General features: G+C 30.5%; 1 protein-coding gene across 1 annotated transcript in view; it reads right to left on the bottom strand.

The window, feature by feature from the left end:
• LOC143256547 (myotubularin-related protein 13-like) overlaps positions 1 to 22034 on the bottom strand; it is a 112446-nt gene that overhangs the window by 38370 nt on the left and 52042 nt on the right. The window contains 12 exon segments of the mRNA XM_076513904.1: positions 295 to 508; positions 5197 to 5396; positions 6517 to 6692; positions 8221 to 8354; positions 9738 to 9933; positions 10314 to 10387; positions 14119 to 14282; positions 15916 to 16090; positions 16093 to 16111; positions 17095 to 17217; positions 19466 to 19657; positions 21447 to 21515. Coding sequence (XP_076370019.1) covers positions 295 to 508; positions 5197 to 5396; positions 6517 to 6692; positions 8221 to 8354; positions 9738 to 9933; positions 10314 to 10387; positions 14119 to 14282; positions 15916 to 16090; positions 16093 to 16111; positions 17095 to 17217; positions 19466 to 19657; positions 21447 to 21515 — 1736 coding nt within the window.

The raw sequence follows: 22034 nt of genomic DNA, 5'->3' as shown, positions 1-22034 counted from the left end.
AACAGTATTATTTAAAGGATTTATCTATTTTAAACATATACTCTTCTTACATATCTAGTATTCCACTTTATGTTGCATATGTGAAAAAGCATCTTTGGGTTTTGGCTCATATGGCATTCATGCTTCATGTGCAGGATTAATCCAATATATATATATCTTTTATAACTTTTTTCTAAAAACAATGCTTCGGTAATTAAATAATTTTAGTATATGAATCACACGTGAAACACAAGTTTATCACGTGTTAAATATTCAACAAAAGAGGAAAACAGTTTAAACCAGTAGTATGCATACCTCCTACATACAGAATAGTTGCTGTTGATAGACGTTACTCTGAAGGCTTCATTCTTACTCCTAATTGTGGAACTACTAACAGTTCCCAAACCAAGTCTCTGATAATCTTTACAGTAGCTACGTTCAGTGATCTTTTCTAGAGTCTTGGAGTCCACATGTGGTGAAAAAGGAGGTCCTTGTGGACTACTACCAATTGAGTCCACCTCCTCAAGCACTATAAGTGATTACAAGTTTAACAATAAAATAAAATATAATTTTCCAAAAGATCACTAAGAAAAGCATTCACATAAACAATATATAATGGATACACTCATAACTTGAAAACTACATAAATTATCATTTCATAATTGTAACAAATTAACTGAGATAGTTCACACTAGCAAATTCTTAGAAAAAACTTTAAACTACAAATGATTCCTTTAAGTGTATATATACATGTATACTTACAAACTGTCACATATCTGGTCACTAAGTTATCACAAATAAGTCATTTTGCACCCTTATAAGCTAGCTGAATCTTGCAAGTTTAGCTAATGAACACCACTCTGGAACTTCCCAAACATTACAGGGATTGTAACAGAGTTTAAATGCTAACCATCTCACTGTAATATCATGAATTGTCATATTACCTTAAGATTCAGTTACAAAACATCACACAGTGTAGTTAACCATCAAGTAGCTTTGCATAAAATCCAATAAAACCAACAACCCATCACTCCAAAATATAACTAAAAAGTAGTACTCTACTTGAAAACCTAAATTTATATATAAACAATAATTCTAAAATACAGGCATCCATCAAAATGAAACATATAAAGTTTTAACCTTTACTGTCAGCTGGATCCAAAAGATCCAAGTTTTTATTGCTTTAAATGACAAACAATTAAAGTACAGAGTATTGAAACCTAAATATGGCACACAAAACTTTGTTTATCACAGAGAATATATTCTATGAAATATAAAATTATCCCCTACTTATTCTACAAGCTGAAGTGAATAGGAACCAGAAACACAAAGAAGCCAATAAGTACCTACAAGTTAGATTACTTTACTAAATACTTTGTGGGCATGTCAAACATTACACACACATATGAAACATTATAAATGCATATATAACTCACAGTGTAGAAAAAGAAAATTAATCAACTGGATCACACTTCCCTAGAAATGCCAAACCTAAAATAATGTTTGTTTTCTGCAGAAAATGCCACAATTTAAAATTATTTAGAAACTGCTGAAAAAAAAAATTACTTTGTTTTATTGAAATAAATAGCATAAAATATGTTGAGGACAAAAGTAGTAATGGAGACAAAACCTGCTTCTCATAATCAATGACCATAAACTGCTATGTGAAATAATACATATAAATCACAATGTACTAAGTTTTAGTTCACAAAATTCTGTGTGCTTTAGATATATAAATGAAAAATCAGACCTTTCATGGAATACCTGTACCAAAAGTATGATCACAAATTTCAGAACCTTTGTGAGAATTCGAAAAAACTGAAAGACTTTTAGCCTAAGATTAAAAAAATATTCAAGTCTTCACTTTTCATTTTCAAAACCTCTAGACTATTCTAAATAAATATTAAAGTTTATAAAGTTGATAACACTAATTTTGAAAATATACATAAAAATAGCTTTTAGTTATACTCTCTGGGCTTAACCCCAAGTTCTTATTAATACATCAGGTTCAGAAAAAAATAACTCTGACAAATTGAAATAATTAATTCAGAATACAGAAAAAACCTATCAGTTTCCTGAACATATTCTTCCAAAATTACTAATAATATTTTCGATATTCTATTTCAATTACAAGTAACAGAAAAAATTCATTTCACACTTGCAAAAATGCTCCAACTTTATTCTTTGAAAAATGTAGATTTTTTATCATTTATAGGCTTTTCAATACTGACTGGGGGGATTGAACCTATATTTGAAAAAGATAAGAAACAACTCAAAAAATAAATGTTTTGATGTTAAATGTTAGATTATGTCTTTTTCAAAGATCTTTTTGATTCTAATTTTTACTGACCACAACCAAAAAAAAATCAAGCCCATAACAATATCATAGAAGAGTGCAGACTGAAATGTACCACAAGTATTAACAGCATAGCTTTACTGGTTAAAAATAAATAAATTCAAAGTAAATTATTTGCTTACAAAAAAGTCATCTGATGTATATTGAAGTAAAAGCTACAGATGTATTGCTCTGAATCTGGAATTTCTATTGGTTAAGAGCAACAAAACATCTGCCAAGAGTTGATACCAGGCAACAACCAAAGAAATTCATTGGTCAGTAAGCATGATTTTCCCACTTAAAGATTTAATGATTTATCATCCCAATAATGAAGTAAAAGCTTCACAGCTGTAATTAAATGCTGTTTATACTTGTAGATGATTTGAAAAGTAAGCAATAATTTTGATACATTTAAACACATCTTTAAGTTTTGTTAGGTTACCTAGCAACAATATGGCGATGCTGCACATTTGTTTTATTAAAATGAAGTTTTGACATTTCTAGTTAGTTATTTGTAAATATAAGATATATTCTTGTCAACATTATAATACAATCAAATGCACAGCTTGAAAAGATCAAAATCAGAAAACGTAATCTCCAGGAGATTAAAACATTTTTCAAAATAACAAAATAAATATAAAAATTTTCATTTTTACACTTCATTTTCATACAACATTTATTAACATACAATGAGAACTACGTTCCTAATTAAACCTAATTCCCTTTGTAACTCAATAACCTGCACACTAACCCACACTACATTAACCCATTTGTACTATAAATCACTATGGTGATCATAACTCAATGTTAAAATTGTGGAGTCAAAAAAATAAACTAACTGGCTTTAATAACATGGTAAGCCAACTATTAAGCACAAAACAAGGGTAAATTGAAAACCAGAAAGACTATAGAAATTTAAAAAAGTGAAAATAGTAGTAGTTAGTATAAATTATAAATATATAATAAAAACATATTTATGCAGTATATACAATTCCCATAACAACACATTTATGTACATACGTATATTTGAGTGTATGCACACATACACACACATCATAATACCATGAACAGTAATGATTATTTAAACAAAGACTTACCTATCTAGACAAACCCTATGCACAGTAGGATACCAAAAGCAAACAAACAATTTTTAAGCTTGACACAAGCTTTGTGTCACAAAAACATGTATTACAGCTCCTACATTTGTGGTGTTGTTGACTTTAAAAAAGTATTCAAAATTTGTATGCTTCTTAGAGGGATATATTCTATGGAGACACATACTGATGTAAACCACTAAAACCTCTTTTATGTGTGTTGGTACAATTTTCAAGCAAAATATCTTTAGTTTCAAAGGAGGGAAAAATAATACAGGAGTAAGACTTCCGTAAAAAATGAATACAACACTTGCATGACTTACAGTTCAGCAAGTCTACGTAGAGAAGCATTCTTTAGGCATTTTTTATTTAGATCATATTTATTGTATCAAGTTAACAAGACAAAGACATTAAAAAGAAAAATGTTAATGTTCTTGAAGAGACAGAACACAATTGGTGCACAGATGGTAGAAGCACTGTTTACATTTAAAGAAAACTTTTAACATCAAATTCTTTATACTAAAGTTAAAAGACATTACTGCAGTTTATGAATTGTACACAATTAGCACACATTTTGCATTAAGAAATCATAATATTTATTACATTGATGAAAAAGGATACAAATATTTCTTGAAGTTTATTAGATTGTCCGTTTCTCGAATTTTGAGCAAAATTACACAATGGCTATCTATACTAGCCATCCCTAATTCAGTAGTATAAGACTGGAGGGAAAGCAGCTAGTCATCACTACCCACTGCCAACTCTTGGGCTACTTTTTCACTAAAAAATAGTGGAACTGACCATCACATCATAATGCCCTATGGCTAAAAAGGTGAGTAAGCATATTTGGTGTGATGGAGATTGAACCCACAACCCTTCGGTTACAAGTCAAGCACTCTAACCATTTGGACATGAAATTTTATTAGCAGGTACAGAAACATTTATAAAAGGATCAGTACATCTTCATGAAAAATCTATTGTGTCCATTGAGGGGAATCAAATCCCTGATTTTACCAATCTAAATCCACAGATTTACAGCTGCCTCACCAGGGGACATTTTGTGAGAAATTTGTTGACAATTACTGGGAAAGTAGATTTTAAGAAAGTTAAACCATTCTTTGATAAGACTTGCAAATTTCTTCTAATGTTTGTTGATATATAAGATGTGTTCTATCATTATTAAGTACTGGATTATTTTGTTTGCTTGTTTTTTGAAGTTTGCATAAAGCTACACAAGGGATATCTGTGCTAGCTATCTCTAATTTAGCAGTTTAAAACTAGAGGGAAGGCAGCTAGTCATCACTACCCACTGCCAACTCTTGAGCTACTCTTTTACCAACAAATAAAGGGATTGACAATCACATTATAATGCCCCCATAGCTGAAAGGGTGAGCATGTTTGGTGTGATGGAGATTCGAATCTGAAATCCTCAGATTACGAGTCGAGTGCTTTAACCACCTGGCAATGATAGGCCGAGGATTATTTTGTATTTTTGTCTTATCAATAAGAAGTGAAGTAAGGACCACCAGCAGCACTTATGCCAGTTATAAAAAAAAGTTTTATAACCTTTCATTTAAAAACAACTAAACTGAAAACCAAATCAAAGCAGAGAGAAATGCATAATGTTATCTCTAAATTCACACATGAAAAATACTTAAATATTTTAACATGAAGAACATATTCATGACAAGATGTATAGCCACAGCAACCTTTCCCTAGTTTAACAAAGTGAAAGTAAACTTGTTTATAAAAAATTTATGTTAAAAAAAGAATAAATGTGACCAGTACTTGATAACTCATCTTCAAACATGGACGTAGGCCTTTCTCCAGTTTCTATATCAAAGTTTGTACTTGATCCTCTACCTGGGCTTGGAAGAGTGTGAACACTTGGTGGGCCTTGAATTACATACTTCTGTTTTCTGGATGAATGTTTTGACTTGAATCCAGCTTTCATTGCTGTCCTCAGTAAAGTCTTTTTGGCCAAGACTCTTTGAGATAAGGTTAACAGAATACACATTATAAATGCAGGTTATTTTATTAAGGCACAAATGAATATTTGAAACAGTATATTAAAGAAGTATTGAAAGCAGTAAAAAATTAACTACAATGATGTATTGACTTTTAAATAAACACTTTCACGCAAAACCGACACTCAGATCAGTTATATGCGTGTATGTTTACATACTGTCTTGCCAAAAGTGTTCATGTACTCCTAACTTGTGACATGACTAACTAGGATGCTCTTTAATGGTTTTGGAAATATAACTACAATAAGATAAAAGATATGAATAAATTATTTGTGTTTCTGTATGTTTCAGACCTTAAAATATATAAAATTACCTGATTATATAACATGAAAAATAACACACTGTTGGAAATATAGAAAACTGATGTACAAGGTTGTTAAGACATTTGTATTAAAGTACATATTTATTACAGGGTTTTAAAACTTTTACAGTGCAACAATTCTCAAAACAAATGTGTTGTTTTAATGAGATAATGTTGCAAACAAATATGTTTTTCAGTAAGATAACAGATGTGTTATTTCAGTGAGATAATGCTCTCAACAAATATGTTGTTTATGTAACAAAATGTTCTGAACAAATGTGTTCTTTAAATAAGATAATACTCTGATGAATGTGTTATTTAAGTCAGATAATACTCCAAACAAATATGTCGTTTCAGAAGAGTAATGTCCTAAACCAAAGTATTGCTTCCATACAATAATACTCTAAACCAACGTACAGTTTGTACAGAATAATGCCCCTTGTCCAGAGCACATATATAACTGATATTATTTAACAGTACCAATATAAGTACCTTTTAATGGAAACCATATCTCAACTACTTAGAAAAATGTACCCCAGGTATTATCATTCCAGTTTTTAAACCAATACTGGGAAAACAACCCCATAAGCCTATCACATTGATTTGAAAGTATGCCACAATATAGTACCATCGGTTATTTAATCCAACAGGGAGGCTAAATCATCAGAGACACCTGCTCTATCATTATATTCCTTCATACTTTGAGATTGAAGGGTACATAAATTAACTTTAAAAAAAATCACATATCATCTATTTTCTCAGAAAGATGAAAAGACTTACTTTAGTGTTGCATTTTTTTCCTTTTGTTTGTGAAGGGGAGTCTGTGGCATGGTTAAGTTACTGCTAAATGCAAACAGATGATAAATGGTTGGTGGTGCATGAACACGGTGTATTAACTTCCTCAACATATCAATACTCTCTGATGTCACTTCCTCATCAAATGCCACTTTAATTAACTAAAAGTAAAGAAAGACCAATAAGCATGAAGAGCTAACTAAAATTAAAACCCTACAAAGTTTAAAATTTAAAAATATTATTTAGCTATAAATATTAACCTTATAATGTATACAGACTGGATATATAGCTGCATTTTAGCTCAGTATTTAATAAGATAAATGTTGTTGGAAATTATATTTGGAATTTTTAACTGATAAACCTAAAGTTGGGCTGATAAATTATAAATGCCATATCTTTCTTTGAAGTTCTATGGCCTTAAGTGTTACAAAAATGTGTGTTGGTCCATAAGAAAAATGTTTCTCTCCTGTTACAGAAAAGAAAACAAGCTACTGATATTTACATGAGCAACTGTTTGAGTGAAAGCATTTTATCTCATTTTAAAGTATTAGAAATGTGTTCATAGGCATGATATTCAAATCAGTTGTGAAGTTCAACAGCTGCAAAAAGAATATCCCTCGTAGCTTCCCATTCATATAATAAAAGACCTCCCAAGTGCAATGAATTTCAAAAACAACCCAAAACTTGAGCACTTTCTCTTGTTCAGGAGCATATTCATATAACCTTCTACTTATTTTGCAAGTACTCCAACTATTAAACATCTCATGTAAACTTCATCATCAGAATCATAAACTCTATTTAAAGTAAACATTTGAATTTGACTTTCATTCTAATACAACTTCATATCCGAAACAATAAGTTTGATATTATGGTAAATTACACACATTATCCCAATGCATGCTTCAATACACACACTGTATAACATTAACTGCAAAACTGTTTGTATGGTTTCTTAAAAATAACTCCAATTTTGTAGTCATTATTTGCCCTATCCACCCAGGTATTTTTTACTGCACATGACACAAAGTTGTAGTGTTTTACATTCACACTTTTATTCAACTACTTTTTGTTTATGCTATACCAATTAGACTAAAAGGACTATAAATTAGTACAAAGAGGTAACGTGGTCAGTCATATAGACCAACACTGTGTTGAGAGATTTAAAATAACAAAAAAAAATGCTGTTGGTCAAACATGGACAGTTTTCTTATTTTTATTACTTGCAAATATGTTTAACCTTAAAGATCATTTTTGACTGAACTATCTAGAAGGATCTTTGGATTGTTTTATTATAAATATATATAACAACAAAATTTCAGAAAATCTTAAACTAAGAAATAAATAAAAATTTGAATTAAATTTATTACAAAAGTAGCAACAGTAAATATCAAAACTACTTAATCTATCTTTTTACTGCCAATCTAAAGTCTATACAATGGTTTATATGACATTACTATCACATATACCAAGAACAATTTCATATTTTTCCAAATAGATGAGGTCTTACTTAATATTTTTAACCACTGATAAATGCACAGGTAAATAAAGGTCAGCATCAAAAAGTATACACATATTTTGCTTTACAAATAACCATGTGCATTGTTTAGAAACATAACAAGCAATAACACTTTACTTTAATAATACTTTTGATGTTGTGCATTTACTTTATATATATATATATAAACCTACCTGGAATGTATTAGAGCGAAGTTGTATGCCTTCCTGGAGAAACTGGTCCACATGAGAAAGACATTGTACATTAACCCTCTTTTCTTTGGTCAGTGTGGCCACTGGAAAACATCGAACTACCACTTGTTCAGATGCTGCAAGGAAATTACGTACAATATTTACAAAATGAAATACAAACATCATGATAAGCACCAAGTAACATTGTACTCAAGAAAGCACTCATTCGTCTTGCCAATTCATTTGTGTGATGTCACATTGTAACAATACTGATAATATAGTTCATGATTCTTTACTGGCAAAGCTCAGACATTCTACACCATTAGATTACATGTCACATAAGTGCCTAAGATATAAAGAAACTCATCTGTGACTTAGTAAGTTGTAGCTCAACTAGCCTGAAAAGCTCTGGTACTAAAGATATGTTAGCAATTTACAATAGCAAAGAAAGTGTATTCAATATGAACTTTTCAAAACAGAAACCCATATGGCCCATAACAAAATGATGTAGATTAAACTATTATCAGTTTTTATCATGAAGTCAAATCACACGTTTCCTACTAAAGGATCACACTTTACCAGTTTAAATGTTTTACACAGTAACACTTGAACCTGAAATGCAGCAGTAACAAGTCTTTTGTTTGTTAGTTTTTCAAGTGAAAAATTTTCACAAGTACTTGAGGAACTCACTTGCCAAGGTTTAACTCAATTCTCTTTGTTAGAATCCTGTCAAACTACAAATACTCAGTTTTAACTCTCAAAATTTGATAAAATTTGGTATTTTCAACAGAGGGTAACTGTGCATCATTACTTATTATTTCAATGTTGATGTATTTAAATAATAAATAAATAAATCTTACTTCCAGCTCAGTAGCTTTAATACACTGTTAAGATATTTAATCTGTATATCAGTCATTACTCATTAACTTTATACCACATTCTCTGGAATATTTCATTTTCCTTACTATGATCGTAATTGTGTTCAGTGGGTAATTCTGTAATTTTAAAGTTCTGCATTGACAATGGCATTCAATTAATCTATTAACTTGAAGTTATAAAAATACATGTAGAATCAAGTTAATATATGATACTTCAGTGCTATAATTTATGAACATGACAAATATATTTTGTATTTTACTATACTCTTTCACACTCATGACACAAGTCATATATCATTGACATTCCTCACTGTCTAAAACAGTAATGTCTCATACCAAGTAAACAGCAAAATTTTAAACATTTTACTAAAAATGCAATCTTACAAGGAAAAAGAAATTTAAGTTTTCAAGTGTGAAATACCTGCAAACTACAGTGTACAAAATCAGTTGGGAAAATACACAGTTTCAAACTTGTTAAATATATTTTAAAAATTCAGTACTGGGAAATGTTTAACCCATGAACTGTCTTAACTTGACTAAAGTAATTACATGGATTTTCCTTCACATATCCTCAGAATTATGACTTATTTTGGTTTTCCTTCATGTATCCTCATAATTATAACTTTTCACCTCCATGCTTACCAAAAGGATCGCATGGTGTTCCTTTGAATATTATACGGTAATTTGTTAAAAACACTGCTCCCTCTGTGGGAAGTAAACATGGTCCACCCAAAACACCACCAGTACCATCCTCTCGTCCATCAGGAATAAGGTAAACACGAAGTCCTTCCATAACAAGTTCCTCTCCTTGTAGAAGACTTGGTGCAAGAATTTTAGGCTAAATGGATATAAAAAAAAAAAGACACTCAAAACTTTTCATAATTTATATAATTTGCTATGAAATGTGTTTAAAATTGTTATTTAGCCATTAAGAAGTGTTATTAACCCAATAACACATTGGAAAAATAAACAAAAACATGCATACAACTTTGTTGTAACCATTAACACTTTTTGAAAGAAAATTTTTATATTTTACAGCATTTTGAGTCATTCATGAAACCTTTATCAAGTTCATGATTTAAATACTAAAAACATTTTGGACTTTGCAAAAATTACATCCAAAACCAGTTACCTCTGTTAAAGGGAAGGGGAAATTATTTTTCAATTAGTTTGTGGCATCATTTTAAAACTTGCATCAATCGAATAAAAACTGTTTACCTTTAAAATAGGAGGCAGTCGTTTACTTTCTCTGTGTACAGCCTCAAGTGTTTCTATCTGCATGGCTACTACACCTGTTCAGCAAACAAAATTAAGTTTGTACATTAGAAACTTTACTGTTGTTTAGAGAAACATTTCATAAATGTTAATAATGTTAAAATATGGAACCATATAATAAGTATATATTATATAAATATAATATACATATATATACATACACACATACACTGCTGGCCAAAATCTTAAGGCCAATAAACATAAAGAAAAAATATGCATTTTGCATTGTTAGACTCAACCACTTATTTGAGTAGAGCTTTGAAAGATGAAAATAAGAAAAGGAAAAATAAAAATAAAGAACTTTTTTAGCATTTAATAGGGAAAATGTGAACACTATGAAATTAGCCTAAATACTAGCTGATCAAAAGTTTAAGACCATACCAAAAAGAAGTCCTAAACAGGGTAGGAAATGCCCAACAAGAGGTCTCAGTAGTGAGTTGCACGGCCGTCATTGCGAATAACTATAAACATTCGCTTTGGCATGATCGATATAAGCGTTTGCAGAAGGCTGGCTGGAATGTTATTCCAAGTGGTGAAGATGGCTTCACGAAGATCATGCACTGTTTTGAACTGACGTCCATTTCTACGGACTTCCCTTGCCATCCACCCCCAAACATTTTCAATGGGGTTCAGTTCGGGCAAACAGGCTGGATAGTCCAAAAGAATCATGTTATTTGCCATGAAAAAGTCCTTTGTCCTGCGGGCATTGTGGATTGCAGCGTTGTCCCGCTGAAAGATCCAGTCATTTCCACACAAGTGAGGGCCTTCAGTCAATAAGGATGCTCTCTCCAACATGCCAATGTAGCCAGCTGCTGTTTGATGCCCCTGTATAAACCTGAAGCTCCATTATTCTATGGAAGGAGAAAGCACCCCAGATCATGATGGAATCTCCTCCACTGTGTCATGTAGAAAATGTCTCCAGTGGGATATCCTTATTGTGCCAGTAGCATTGGAAGCCATCTGAGCCATCCAGGTTAAGTTATTTCTCATCAGAGAACAAAGTCTTCTTCCACTTTTCTACGTTAAGGCTTCATGATTTTGTGGATTAAGAATATATTTAAGGTTAAAAAGAGTCTTTGAAAAAAGAGCCAGCTGATGTTACAAATTTAAAAAAATGCCCATGCTATATATTTACCTAGAATGAAGTTAAATGATTCATAGGTTGGCATTACAGGTCACAGTGAACAATCAGGTTTGTGAGGTTTGGGGGTGCGAAATAGTTGTGGCGTGCATGAATTGATCTTTTGTAAGTAAGAATAAATGTTTTCTGAGATTGTGTTGGTTTTATTCATTTGTAGTTCGTACTTCGTTTAACTGGTTTTCATGTTTTTGTTGGATTTGTGTTTAGTAGTTTAAATTTGTTTGTATCTGATGTTGTTCATTTTGTGAATGTATTCATTTGTGTTCATTATAACTATAGCATTGCCTTTATCTGCTTTTAGAATTTTGATGTTGTCTTAAGTTGTTCATTGAATTAATACTTTTTTTGGGTGAGGTTGGTTTTTAGATTTATTTTCTGTAAACTTGTGTTGATAGTTTTGTGTGAAAATTCTTTAAAAAAGTTAAGATACTCTTTTAAGGTGTTTCAGGCAAATAGATGTTCTCACAGTTCTACCTGGAAAGACAGATTGTTGGTTGTTGGTGAAATTGTTGTCAAAGTTAATTCTTTCTTAATTAACAGATTCGACAGAAAATTAAGCAATAAATAAATACATCTACTCAATAAAGAACTTCACTTCACAGTAGCACCTAGAAATATTCCATCCATTGAAATGAAAGCCTGCCTAGCTGGAAGAGTGTTGATCCACTGTACACAAACTGAAAACACCAACAAAAAGAAGACAATTTCAACCACAATTTCATCAACGATCAACAACCTATCTTTCAAGATAGAACTGAAAACGTCAAAGAAGCCCTACTCATACAACAACTAAAACCAAATTTAAACCAACATAAAGGAACACCTTTATACCTAGACTAATTATTAACCTAATATCCACCTGAAACACCTCCTACAATCCCGTACTCATTTATACTCTCATTCCTAAGACATGTCCAATAACGGTCACTTTCAAACTCTCTTAACCTGAAGATAACCTTGGAAGGATAAAATGTTATTCTCTCCTTATCAATAAAAGTGCTAATAATCATACCAGCTGTTCTGAGATACATTTTCATGGTTTGTCTGTTTGTTTCACATTAAGTATAAAGCTACAAAATGGGCTATCTGTGCTTTGTCCATCATGAGTGTCAAGACATTTTTCTTTTTTTCCATTACAAGCCCTCATGTTTTCCACTGAGCTAGCAAGATAGGTATGGTTCAGGAACTAATCCTTTGTAATTCAATGTAACATACAAGGTGAACCAAAAGTTTAAAAATTAAGCAAATTATAAAGTTGAGTTTTCCACATACATTCTACATTGTTGAGATTTCTACATGCAAAAATAACTAAACAAGTATTTATAAACAGACTTATCCTGAATGTATAACATTTGTACTGAAACTATTTTTTTATTTGAAAATGAATGAAATTAATTGGTTGTAAAGTACAAAAATATATAAAATACTTTTCTCCTAATTTATTAATAAAAATTAATTTTAAATTCTAAGTTTCATTTGTGTTTTTATTATTAAGTATGTTTTTAATTTACAAGAATCTGTAAACAATATTAAAAAATAAAAAATCCTGACTATATCAAACATTCACAAACTGAATAATTCATTGAATCACATTAACTTAGTTTTTCATTCATCCTATTAGTACTGTTTTTATAGCATACAAATGCTTTTAAAGATTTTCACTCATTAGAATAATTAGAGACTAAATAATAGATTATTGAAAATATGTAGGCTATAGTAATGTTCTGGTATCAAAATACCAAGGTTTCAGAAACATGCTTATTCAATCCAATAAAGGTAAGCCACATTTTAATAATGCTCAAAGTTTATATTTTTAATTATTTTATATTTCTAATCATAAAACAGTATGCTTGTTTACTAGTGGACGACTATGTCCAACAAAACTCAGCTCAAGAACCTCACAAAAGATAAAGGAACCTTATAAACTAAATGGCAACAGAAACTTCAAACAGAAACTCTGGTTTTAAGAAACAATATTTTCCACCTCACAGAGTAGCTATGAAAAAACATCTGAACTAAATGGAATTAGTAATGACAAAAACACAGGGATACCAAGTTATGACTAAAACTAAACTGAATTTGTTTATGGCACTGGCTTGCCAATGAACATAAAAGAAGAAATATAAAAAAAAGTATGCAAACTTAAAAAAAATTTTCCAAACAGAAATACATTTTCATATAAAGCAAAATTTATATAAGAAAAATACAAGTGAACTTAAATATACTGAACACACTTAGAGATTTAAAATATCATGACGATAGAAAGCATATAGTCTTTTATGATTCTTCAATTTAACACTTTCTATATCGCCAGAAAGTCTTTAGGAAAGTTTCCTTACAAACTGTCATTTCAAAGTTTTTCAACAGGGTTTAACAGTGTGGCATGCATTTTCATGCTACCTACTTATAAAATATCTGTCTCAGACACATGATAAATATGTCAAAGTGCATTATTATTAGGTGAGTAAACATATTTTCTGGTACTGAAAGTAGTTTTGTGTCTGTTAAACACATCTGTACCTGGTATCATTTGTTAAACACATCTGTATCTGGTATCATTCGTTAAACACATCTGTATCTGGTATCATTCGTTAAACACATCTGTACCTGGTATCATTTGATGCAGTGACTTTATGTGTTCTTCCGTAACACCACTTTCTGTACAAACTTTGTCCACAAACCGTGAAACAAACTTAACAACATTTGCTCCAACTTCAGATGTATCTTCTTCAAATCCACTTTCTGCATCCATACTGTCACTTTCCGGTAAACTAAGAAAGAAACAAGTTAATTATACAAATTATGATATCAGAGACCAGAAAAAAGAAGCACTTGGCAACTTGACTCTTAGTAGACAAAAGTATTCGGTATGACTCATAATTATGTTGACTAACCTAACAACAACTGTATAAAGCAAAGTTAAAACAATTGTTTATTACTCACAAAAAGCTCTTACCAAGTAAATGACAAACAGTTTTTTAAGAATTTTGAATCGAGAAAAATCTAGTTTTTCAATTTCACTAAAAACCAAAAGGAAAATTTTATAATAGTGTCTTGTGAATATTCTTCACATATAAATTTGTATAATATTTTTACAGTGAATGCATCTGGAACTATTTAGTACTTCTGTTAAAGTTTTTAGCACTCAGTGACTCTTCCATTTTATAATGGTGCAGATTATTTCTTTGTTCAAGAAATTCGCAAAAGGCTATACAAGAGCTCTCTATGCTTAAAAATACCTAATTATGAACTGGGACTAGTACATAATCAGCTCCAGTTTATTTTGTTTTGTCCACAACAACAAAAATGTCAAAACTTGCACACAGAGAAAACAGCTAGTCAACAACACCTACCTTCAGCTCTCGCCCTAATCTAATAAAATAGTGAGATTTGACTGTCAGTCTTATAACACATCCATTACCCTAAAGTGCAGCATTAGAATGCAAATCATAAACCACCAGATTCAAACTTTGGCACAATAAACACTTCGTAATCCCTGGCCTTGATATAATATTGAAATACAAGACATTTACTTGAGAACAACCAATTCCACATTTTGGACAACTAAGAACTATGTTTCAAGCTACATCTGGTCTGATCAGCTCAGTTTTATGACAGGTTAAGGATAGAGAAATGTTATTCAAACAGGTTTCATATTCTTTTAAGCATGGGAGACGACTTGGTAAACCATGCTTTCACTAAAGTAATGAAGACAAATGAAATAGTTGAAATGTAAATGAAGTAATTCCCTATAGATAACTGTGACCCCAAAGCTTAGGTACAGTTTCAAGTTAAAACTGCATCCATATTTTTTATAACTATAATCTAAATAATTAAACAACAATGTACTCATTAAGTATTTTAAATTTAATAATCATACAAATACTTGTCATTTAAGGATATCTTTACACATAATACAAAGAATTTTATTAAAAAATATGAATTACACTATACAGTATCTGGTCTTAAAATGTCAAAAATATCAATTTAAGAGATAAAAATTCATTTAACCTTTTCTGTTCAGTAAGTCTATACTCACTAATTAAGAATCAGGTGTTATTTATACAATTAGAGTATACAGAATTATGCAAGTTTGACACAATCTTTTAAGTTCCGCTAAACAACTGGTACCAACATCAGTACCACATTTAATATCTTTGTACAACTGGTACCAACATCAGTACCACATTTAATATCTTTGTACAACTGGTACCAACATTAGTACCACATTTAATATCTTTGTATATGAAAGTATAAACTTCCCAGTACCTCTGCATTATGTGTTTTAAGCTTCATTAATAAAGGTATCTGATAATATCAAATGGTACTGGTACTCTGAGTATATCTATTAAATCATACATTCTACATCCAAGCAGCATTAAATTAAAGTAATATTAATAATACCTATTTGTTATATTACTGTTACTATTGCTTTCTGGCTCAATATCTACTGGAGACTTGGCATTCTTGTTGATGTCTAACGGTACACGTAGAGACACCATTCGGTTGGCATAGTGAATGGCTTGGCTATACACTGTTGACTCTTCATTTGATACCACCTCCTGTTGTTGCTCTTTTGTAAGTTTGGCCAAAGTCGTATCTTTATCAAAATGAATGCTACTATTAAAACTTTGTTTAGCTTATACAGAAAAAGCAGAAAACAGAAAGTACACACATCCAAGATACACTTTTCTGTCTGTGTTATATTGTATAAAGAGGTTAAAGCTCAAATCAATATAAATATGCAATAAATATGTTAGTACTAACATAATCGTTTACTGTCAGAAGTTTTTAAAATTTGATTGATTTGTTTTGACCAGAACATTTTAGAACTTAAGAATGGTATTTATCCATGGCAAAAGAAAAACTATATTTGAATACAAGAAAAACAAGATACAATAATATGAACTAGTAAGGGTGTTGCAAAAAAACTAGAATAGTTTGATTACAATTCTTAAATCCCAGCTCCATTTTCTGAACTGATTATGGTGTCCAGTAACAACTAAACTGTGCATAGAATACAAAGTTAGCAATCAGTATTAGACAGAAGTTTAATCCTAAACAAACACATTCATTTGGAAAAAGTTTTAGAAACTTACAGGAAGTTTGTAAATACTTAAATGTTGTTTGGTACAAATAAACATCTCCCAGAAAGTAAGGAGCTTTGAGATTTCCAACACTGAATATTTGTATATGTTGTTGTATCCTGCAGATTTCAAACATTTAGCAAACAGACCAGCTTTAAACATAAATTCCACTGAAAGGTCATTCCAGAAGATTCAACTAATTATGGCACAAAACATCTAACAAACATGTTCCTACAAAACAAAAACCTAAGTTAACAGAAACAAAAAAATATGCTGATTAAAGTCAGCTGGATATAAGATTGATCTGTAAACCTTCTAGATAACACATCAATATTAGAAGCAACAAATTCTAGCTTATAAATGTACAACAAAACAGTTGGAAAAACCAAGAAAAAAAAAATGTTAGCACATGTCAACTATTATTGTTAATAATTAATGCTAAAAATAAATTTTTAATTTTCATACCAGTCTACTTCTTGTTTTAATATTCACAAACCTGTTCTGCAGCTATTTCCAAAGCACTAGGTTCTGGAGGTCGAAAAGTAGTAGATTTCCTGCTGGTTATGTCATAAACAGATCGTCCTATGTCCCGATTCCATATGGAATTTAAATCTTTATTCTACAATTGAGACAGTTTCTACATTAAGGTAACACATCGTCATAAAATGAATGAAAAATGAAAATTACAAACTCACAGGTTGTTATTTCTAGTGCCATATTTGCACGTATATCCACTTATAATACAATTCTTTGTGGTTAAAATCTTATGAAATCATATAACTTAATAATAAATTGAAAACATACTCTTCCTAAAATTCAATAAAATATAAAAATAACAGATCCTAAAATAGTTCTTGTGAATTTGTATCATCACATACGGTCATTCACATGTCATTTATCATGACAGGAGGCACTAAATTTTACTTCTGAAGTTCAACTCTTGGAAATACTTTAAAACATTAAAAATGCATCATTAAAGAAACTTCTAATAAGCAAATATTTATCATTTAGTACATTCTAAGTTACAACAAATATTTGTAGAATCTAAACTTTACACTACTGAGAGCCAATTTCAAAAGTCTAGCATTTATATCAATACTAGTTTTCACTTATATACATTCTGAGGAGTTGTTTGCAAATCTGAGGTGAATAACGTGTCTCACAAACAAAGAAATTCTCATTTTACTTTCTTCTAGTCATTAGCTTAATTACTCACTTTTTTAAGTTAATTAAGGAGAGACCTTGAAAATACTTTTCTTCTTTTTAGTACACTGAGACTCAAGAGTCAAGAAGGGTTTTTACTCAAAGGTTTAGTTTTAAACTCAAGTTATTTCAAACTCCAGCAGCAATTTATTTCTGTTTCTAGTATATCCTTTCACCCTTCATATCGATTTTAATAATAATAACTCTATGTAACACAAATTTTGTTCCTGAATAGTGTGTGTTATTTCTTAATTGCTTATGCTGTAAAAGTACAGAAAATGGCTATTATTCACTTCAAACTTTGCTTTTGTGATCTGGATAATGAAATTTAGAAATTAACCTTAATTTCTATATAAAAACAGGCAAATTTGTGTATTTTCATTTACAAAAGGTCTGAATAAAACAATATATGAATCAAGATTTACATGTATTTACACTAAAGTTATACAAAAATGTTTACAAGTGAGTAGGTTTTCGAGATTTGGGACTGTAATGTAAATCACTTTAATGCATCAGCCCCCAAATATAGTCGCCCATTATGTTTTCGTTACACGCTCCCAGGTCACAAAAGTAAAATTTGAAGACAAAAATATGTCTTTTCCATTTACTTTAGGCATAAGCAATTGGGAAATAACACTTTCTGCCCAGGAACAAGAAAAAGTAAAAATTTTGTTGCATAGTTTTACTAAAGATAAAATATGTTACAACTATTCTTTCATTCACTCACAAAATCATTCCTAAGCGGACCATTTGTTCAATTAAATGCTCCCTTTTTGGGTTATTTTGTTTTACTTTAAATTCAGGCAAAGTTATACCAAAACTATTTGCACTAGCGGAAAAAGACTAGAAGAAAGGCAGCTAGCCATCGCCACTAATAGTGGGATTGACTATCACATTATGACATCTACACAGCTGAAAGAGTGAGCCTGTGTGGTGGAAATGGATTTGAACCTGCAACTTGTGGAGTGGGAGTCGGGCATCCTAACCACAAGGCTATTTCTTTGTTTGGTGAATGAAAATGTATTTTGACAGTCATTTTAATTCCCTTTTAATAATGTTTTAAATTTTTTGCTAAATTTTGAAGGTTTTTTTTTAATAAAGAATTTAAATCATTTCACTTCAGTAATAGTTCCAAAAATCAAGTGACAACAAAAATTATGTACTTATTTAAAGTGGTAAAGATGTGAAAAAAACTTTAATCCAAAGGTGAAATGTGAATATTAAACATCTGACAAAGGATAGTTCTTATAGGTCCCTCCTTTTGGTTTTGATAGAAACTTCACAAAAATAATATTTGTTTGACTTGTGCATTTTGCACAAAGCTACATGAGGGCTATTTGCACTAGATGTCTCTAATTTAGTACAGTGAGACTGGAGGGAAGGCAGCTAGTCATCACCACCCACCACCAACTCTTGGGTTACTCTTTTGTCAACAAATATTCGATTGACTATAACGTTATAGTGCCCCCACAGCTGAAAGGGTGAGCATGTTTGGTGTGACTGGATTCAAACCTGCAACCCTTGGATTACAAGTCGAATGCCTTAACCACCTGACCATGCCAGGTTTCATGAAAACATTAGAATTAAGTGCATCAAAAAAATAGATTGTGCAATCAATTCAAAATGTAGTTCCAAACATTAATGAAAACACAAATGAAACTTACATCATGAGGACTAATGGGAGAAAGTTGCAGCTCTTTATCAGAGTGAGAATTATTCTTCTGTGGAAGATACAAAGCCTTAATATCTCGCTGAACATCTTGATAAAAGGCTGCCTCCCAGAACTGTTGGTTGATCCAAACTGGATGTTCTTGAATGCATGTGTATGCAAACTGAATTACACCAGTGCACAATTTCTACACAAAAGATTTTTAAATTCATAAAAATTAACATGACTAAAATGATAAAAAAATTAAACATTTTATACAACTGGTGACAACAAAAATCTTATTTAATATTAAATTTTCTAAATATCAAATATATATTAACTATGTCAAAGTGTCACATGTTTCTACGATGGCTAAAAGCACAAGCATGTTTGGAGTAACATGGATTGCAACTCACAGATTGCAAGCTGAGTGCCTTAACCATGAGGCCAACATCTTAAAGCCAAGATATATGAAATTAATATAATACACGACTTCACTCTTCCACTGAAAACAGACTTTCATTCTTCTCCTGCTTCAGTGTTCAAAACCACAAACACTTCCTCTAACCCTACCAACATGGGTCACAGGTCAAAGGCAACATCATCACATTTGTTGACTCAAATTCAAAACTTTATTAAACTGCTATTTTATAAATGTACATTAATAAGTTTGGTATTAAACTGTAGAGAATAATTCTAATTTTAGTATTATCTAATAGTTAATTTGTTAATTTAAAGGTATATATATAAAAAAAGAAATCCTAAACATTAATTTTTATGTGCCACTTGGTATGCTGAATACAACATTGGTTCAAATTAGATGTTTGTGATATCAAAATACAGAGTCTGTAGTTTCTTATCAATTAAGGATTCACATTACCAATACTGACAAGCCAGAAACTAAAATAAGAACCTTCTATCTTTTCCGTTTGCAAAAATATCACTACATTTTCTGAAGAAAACACAGTGGACCTGCCCATTTTTTCCATTTTCTGAAACACTTACTTTTGTCTATAATGTGTGTGTGAATAACCAATCATATGCTCAGAATGTTCCCCTAGTGGCTTTCTCAGTCAACTTGAAGTACTTAGACAGCAAATTCTTTCTTTTCATACTCAAATCAAAATTGTAAGGTAAAATCTTATACAGCTTAGTTACTGAGCTTGATAAATTATAGTGAAATTCTATGATATTAATATATTAATTTATGATTTTTAGCTATTTTAAAATGTATGGATAAAACCTAAAAACAATTATTTCATTTGACATCATCCACGTGCAAAATTTGATAATGCTTAGTAACCTATGACAAGCAGCAAATTAGTGTAAAATTCGTAACTTGAAGAGATAATTCTTATTAATACTTCATTTACTTTTTCATGTTATAAGAAAAATAATGGATATACACATATGTATCATAACTGAAATGTGACTGTATTTTATATAAATAAATGTATAATGTGTTTGTGTTATAGCTTGTAGTTGTTCTTGAATAAAAAGCATAATTTATACTTATTTCTTAATTTTGTATAGTCATTAAGCGGTCAGTGAAATCGACTCAGCCCATACAGTAATGAAAATAATAGATAAAATACAAAGTTATTTTCTAAAAAAAAAAAACATTTAATAATCATCTGAAGATCTAAAGATATAAAGATTTTGCAAGAGAAATTTGAAAACATTTTGATGCACAAAATTAAATCTTAAAATAAAAATTACTTTGCATGTTTTATAGTCAACATTTGAAAAGAAAGGCATGATAAAAACATTATATTAAAATTCTTAAACCTAGTATTTAAAAACATCTGATGTATTTCATACAAATGTTTTGTAATGCTTAATAACAATTTGGAAAATTTTGTAAATACACATTTACCTTATCAAAAATCACAGTGTAATTACACTTGTGGATACTTTAGTTGTTACTAGTTAGGTAAATTCTACCTAGCCCATATTGATAGGATTAACAAAACCTAAAGATGAAGCACTGAACATACCCTACAAAATGCCATGGAAAGTGGAAGAATTGATGCTGCAACCCCATGTTCATCCATACTGGAATCATCCTATTGAAGAAATACAGTATTACTGAAGAACTTACAGTCCAGACAAAGTAAGTTTATAACATTACATATAACACTGAAGCTTAATGTATCAACCTGAACAGATGTGGCAACAGCAGGTGTAATCTTGAAGAAATACCAAGAATATGTTCTAACTAGCTCATCTGAATGTACCCTCATGTAGGTAATTCTTATCACGTATTCTTTAAAGTGTTGACACATGTAATCTAGAAGCTTATTCAGATAACATATATATTATGCCTTATTTAAACTGTTTATTTCACTTTCTGCAGGATTATGTAATAAGTGTAGAAATCAAGAAGATAATTTATTCCTTCAGCTAGAGATTTAAATAAAATTTATTTTTAAGAAGTTCTGAGTTATTTATGTGAGCAGTATGACTTACAATACTAATTAACACAGTATGATAGTCAACGTAGTTTTAAGAAGAGGAAACACTTGTAAGTGAAATGGATTTGAGCTTCTCAGAAACATTTATTCAGTAATCTTACATCTTAACTT

Source organism: Tachypleus tridentatus, chromosome 7 (genome assembly GCF_004210375.1).
Source record: "Tachypleus tridentatus isolate NWPU-2018 chromosome 7, ASM421037v1, whole genome shotgun sequence".
NCBI lineage: Eukaryota > Metazoa > Arthropoda > Merostomata > Xiphosura > Limulidae > Tachypleus > Tachypleus tridentatus.
This window is presented reverse-complemented; position numbering and strand designations above follow the sequence as displayed.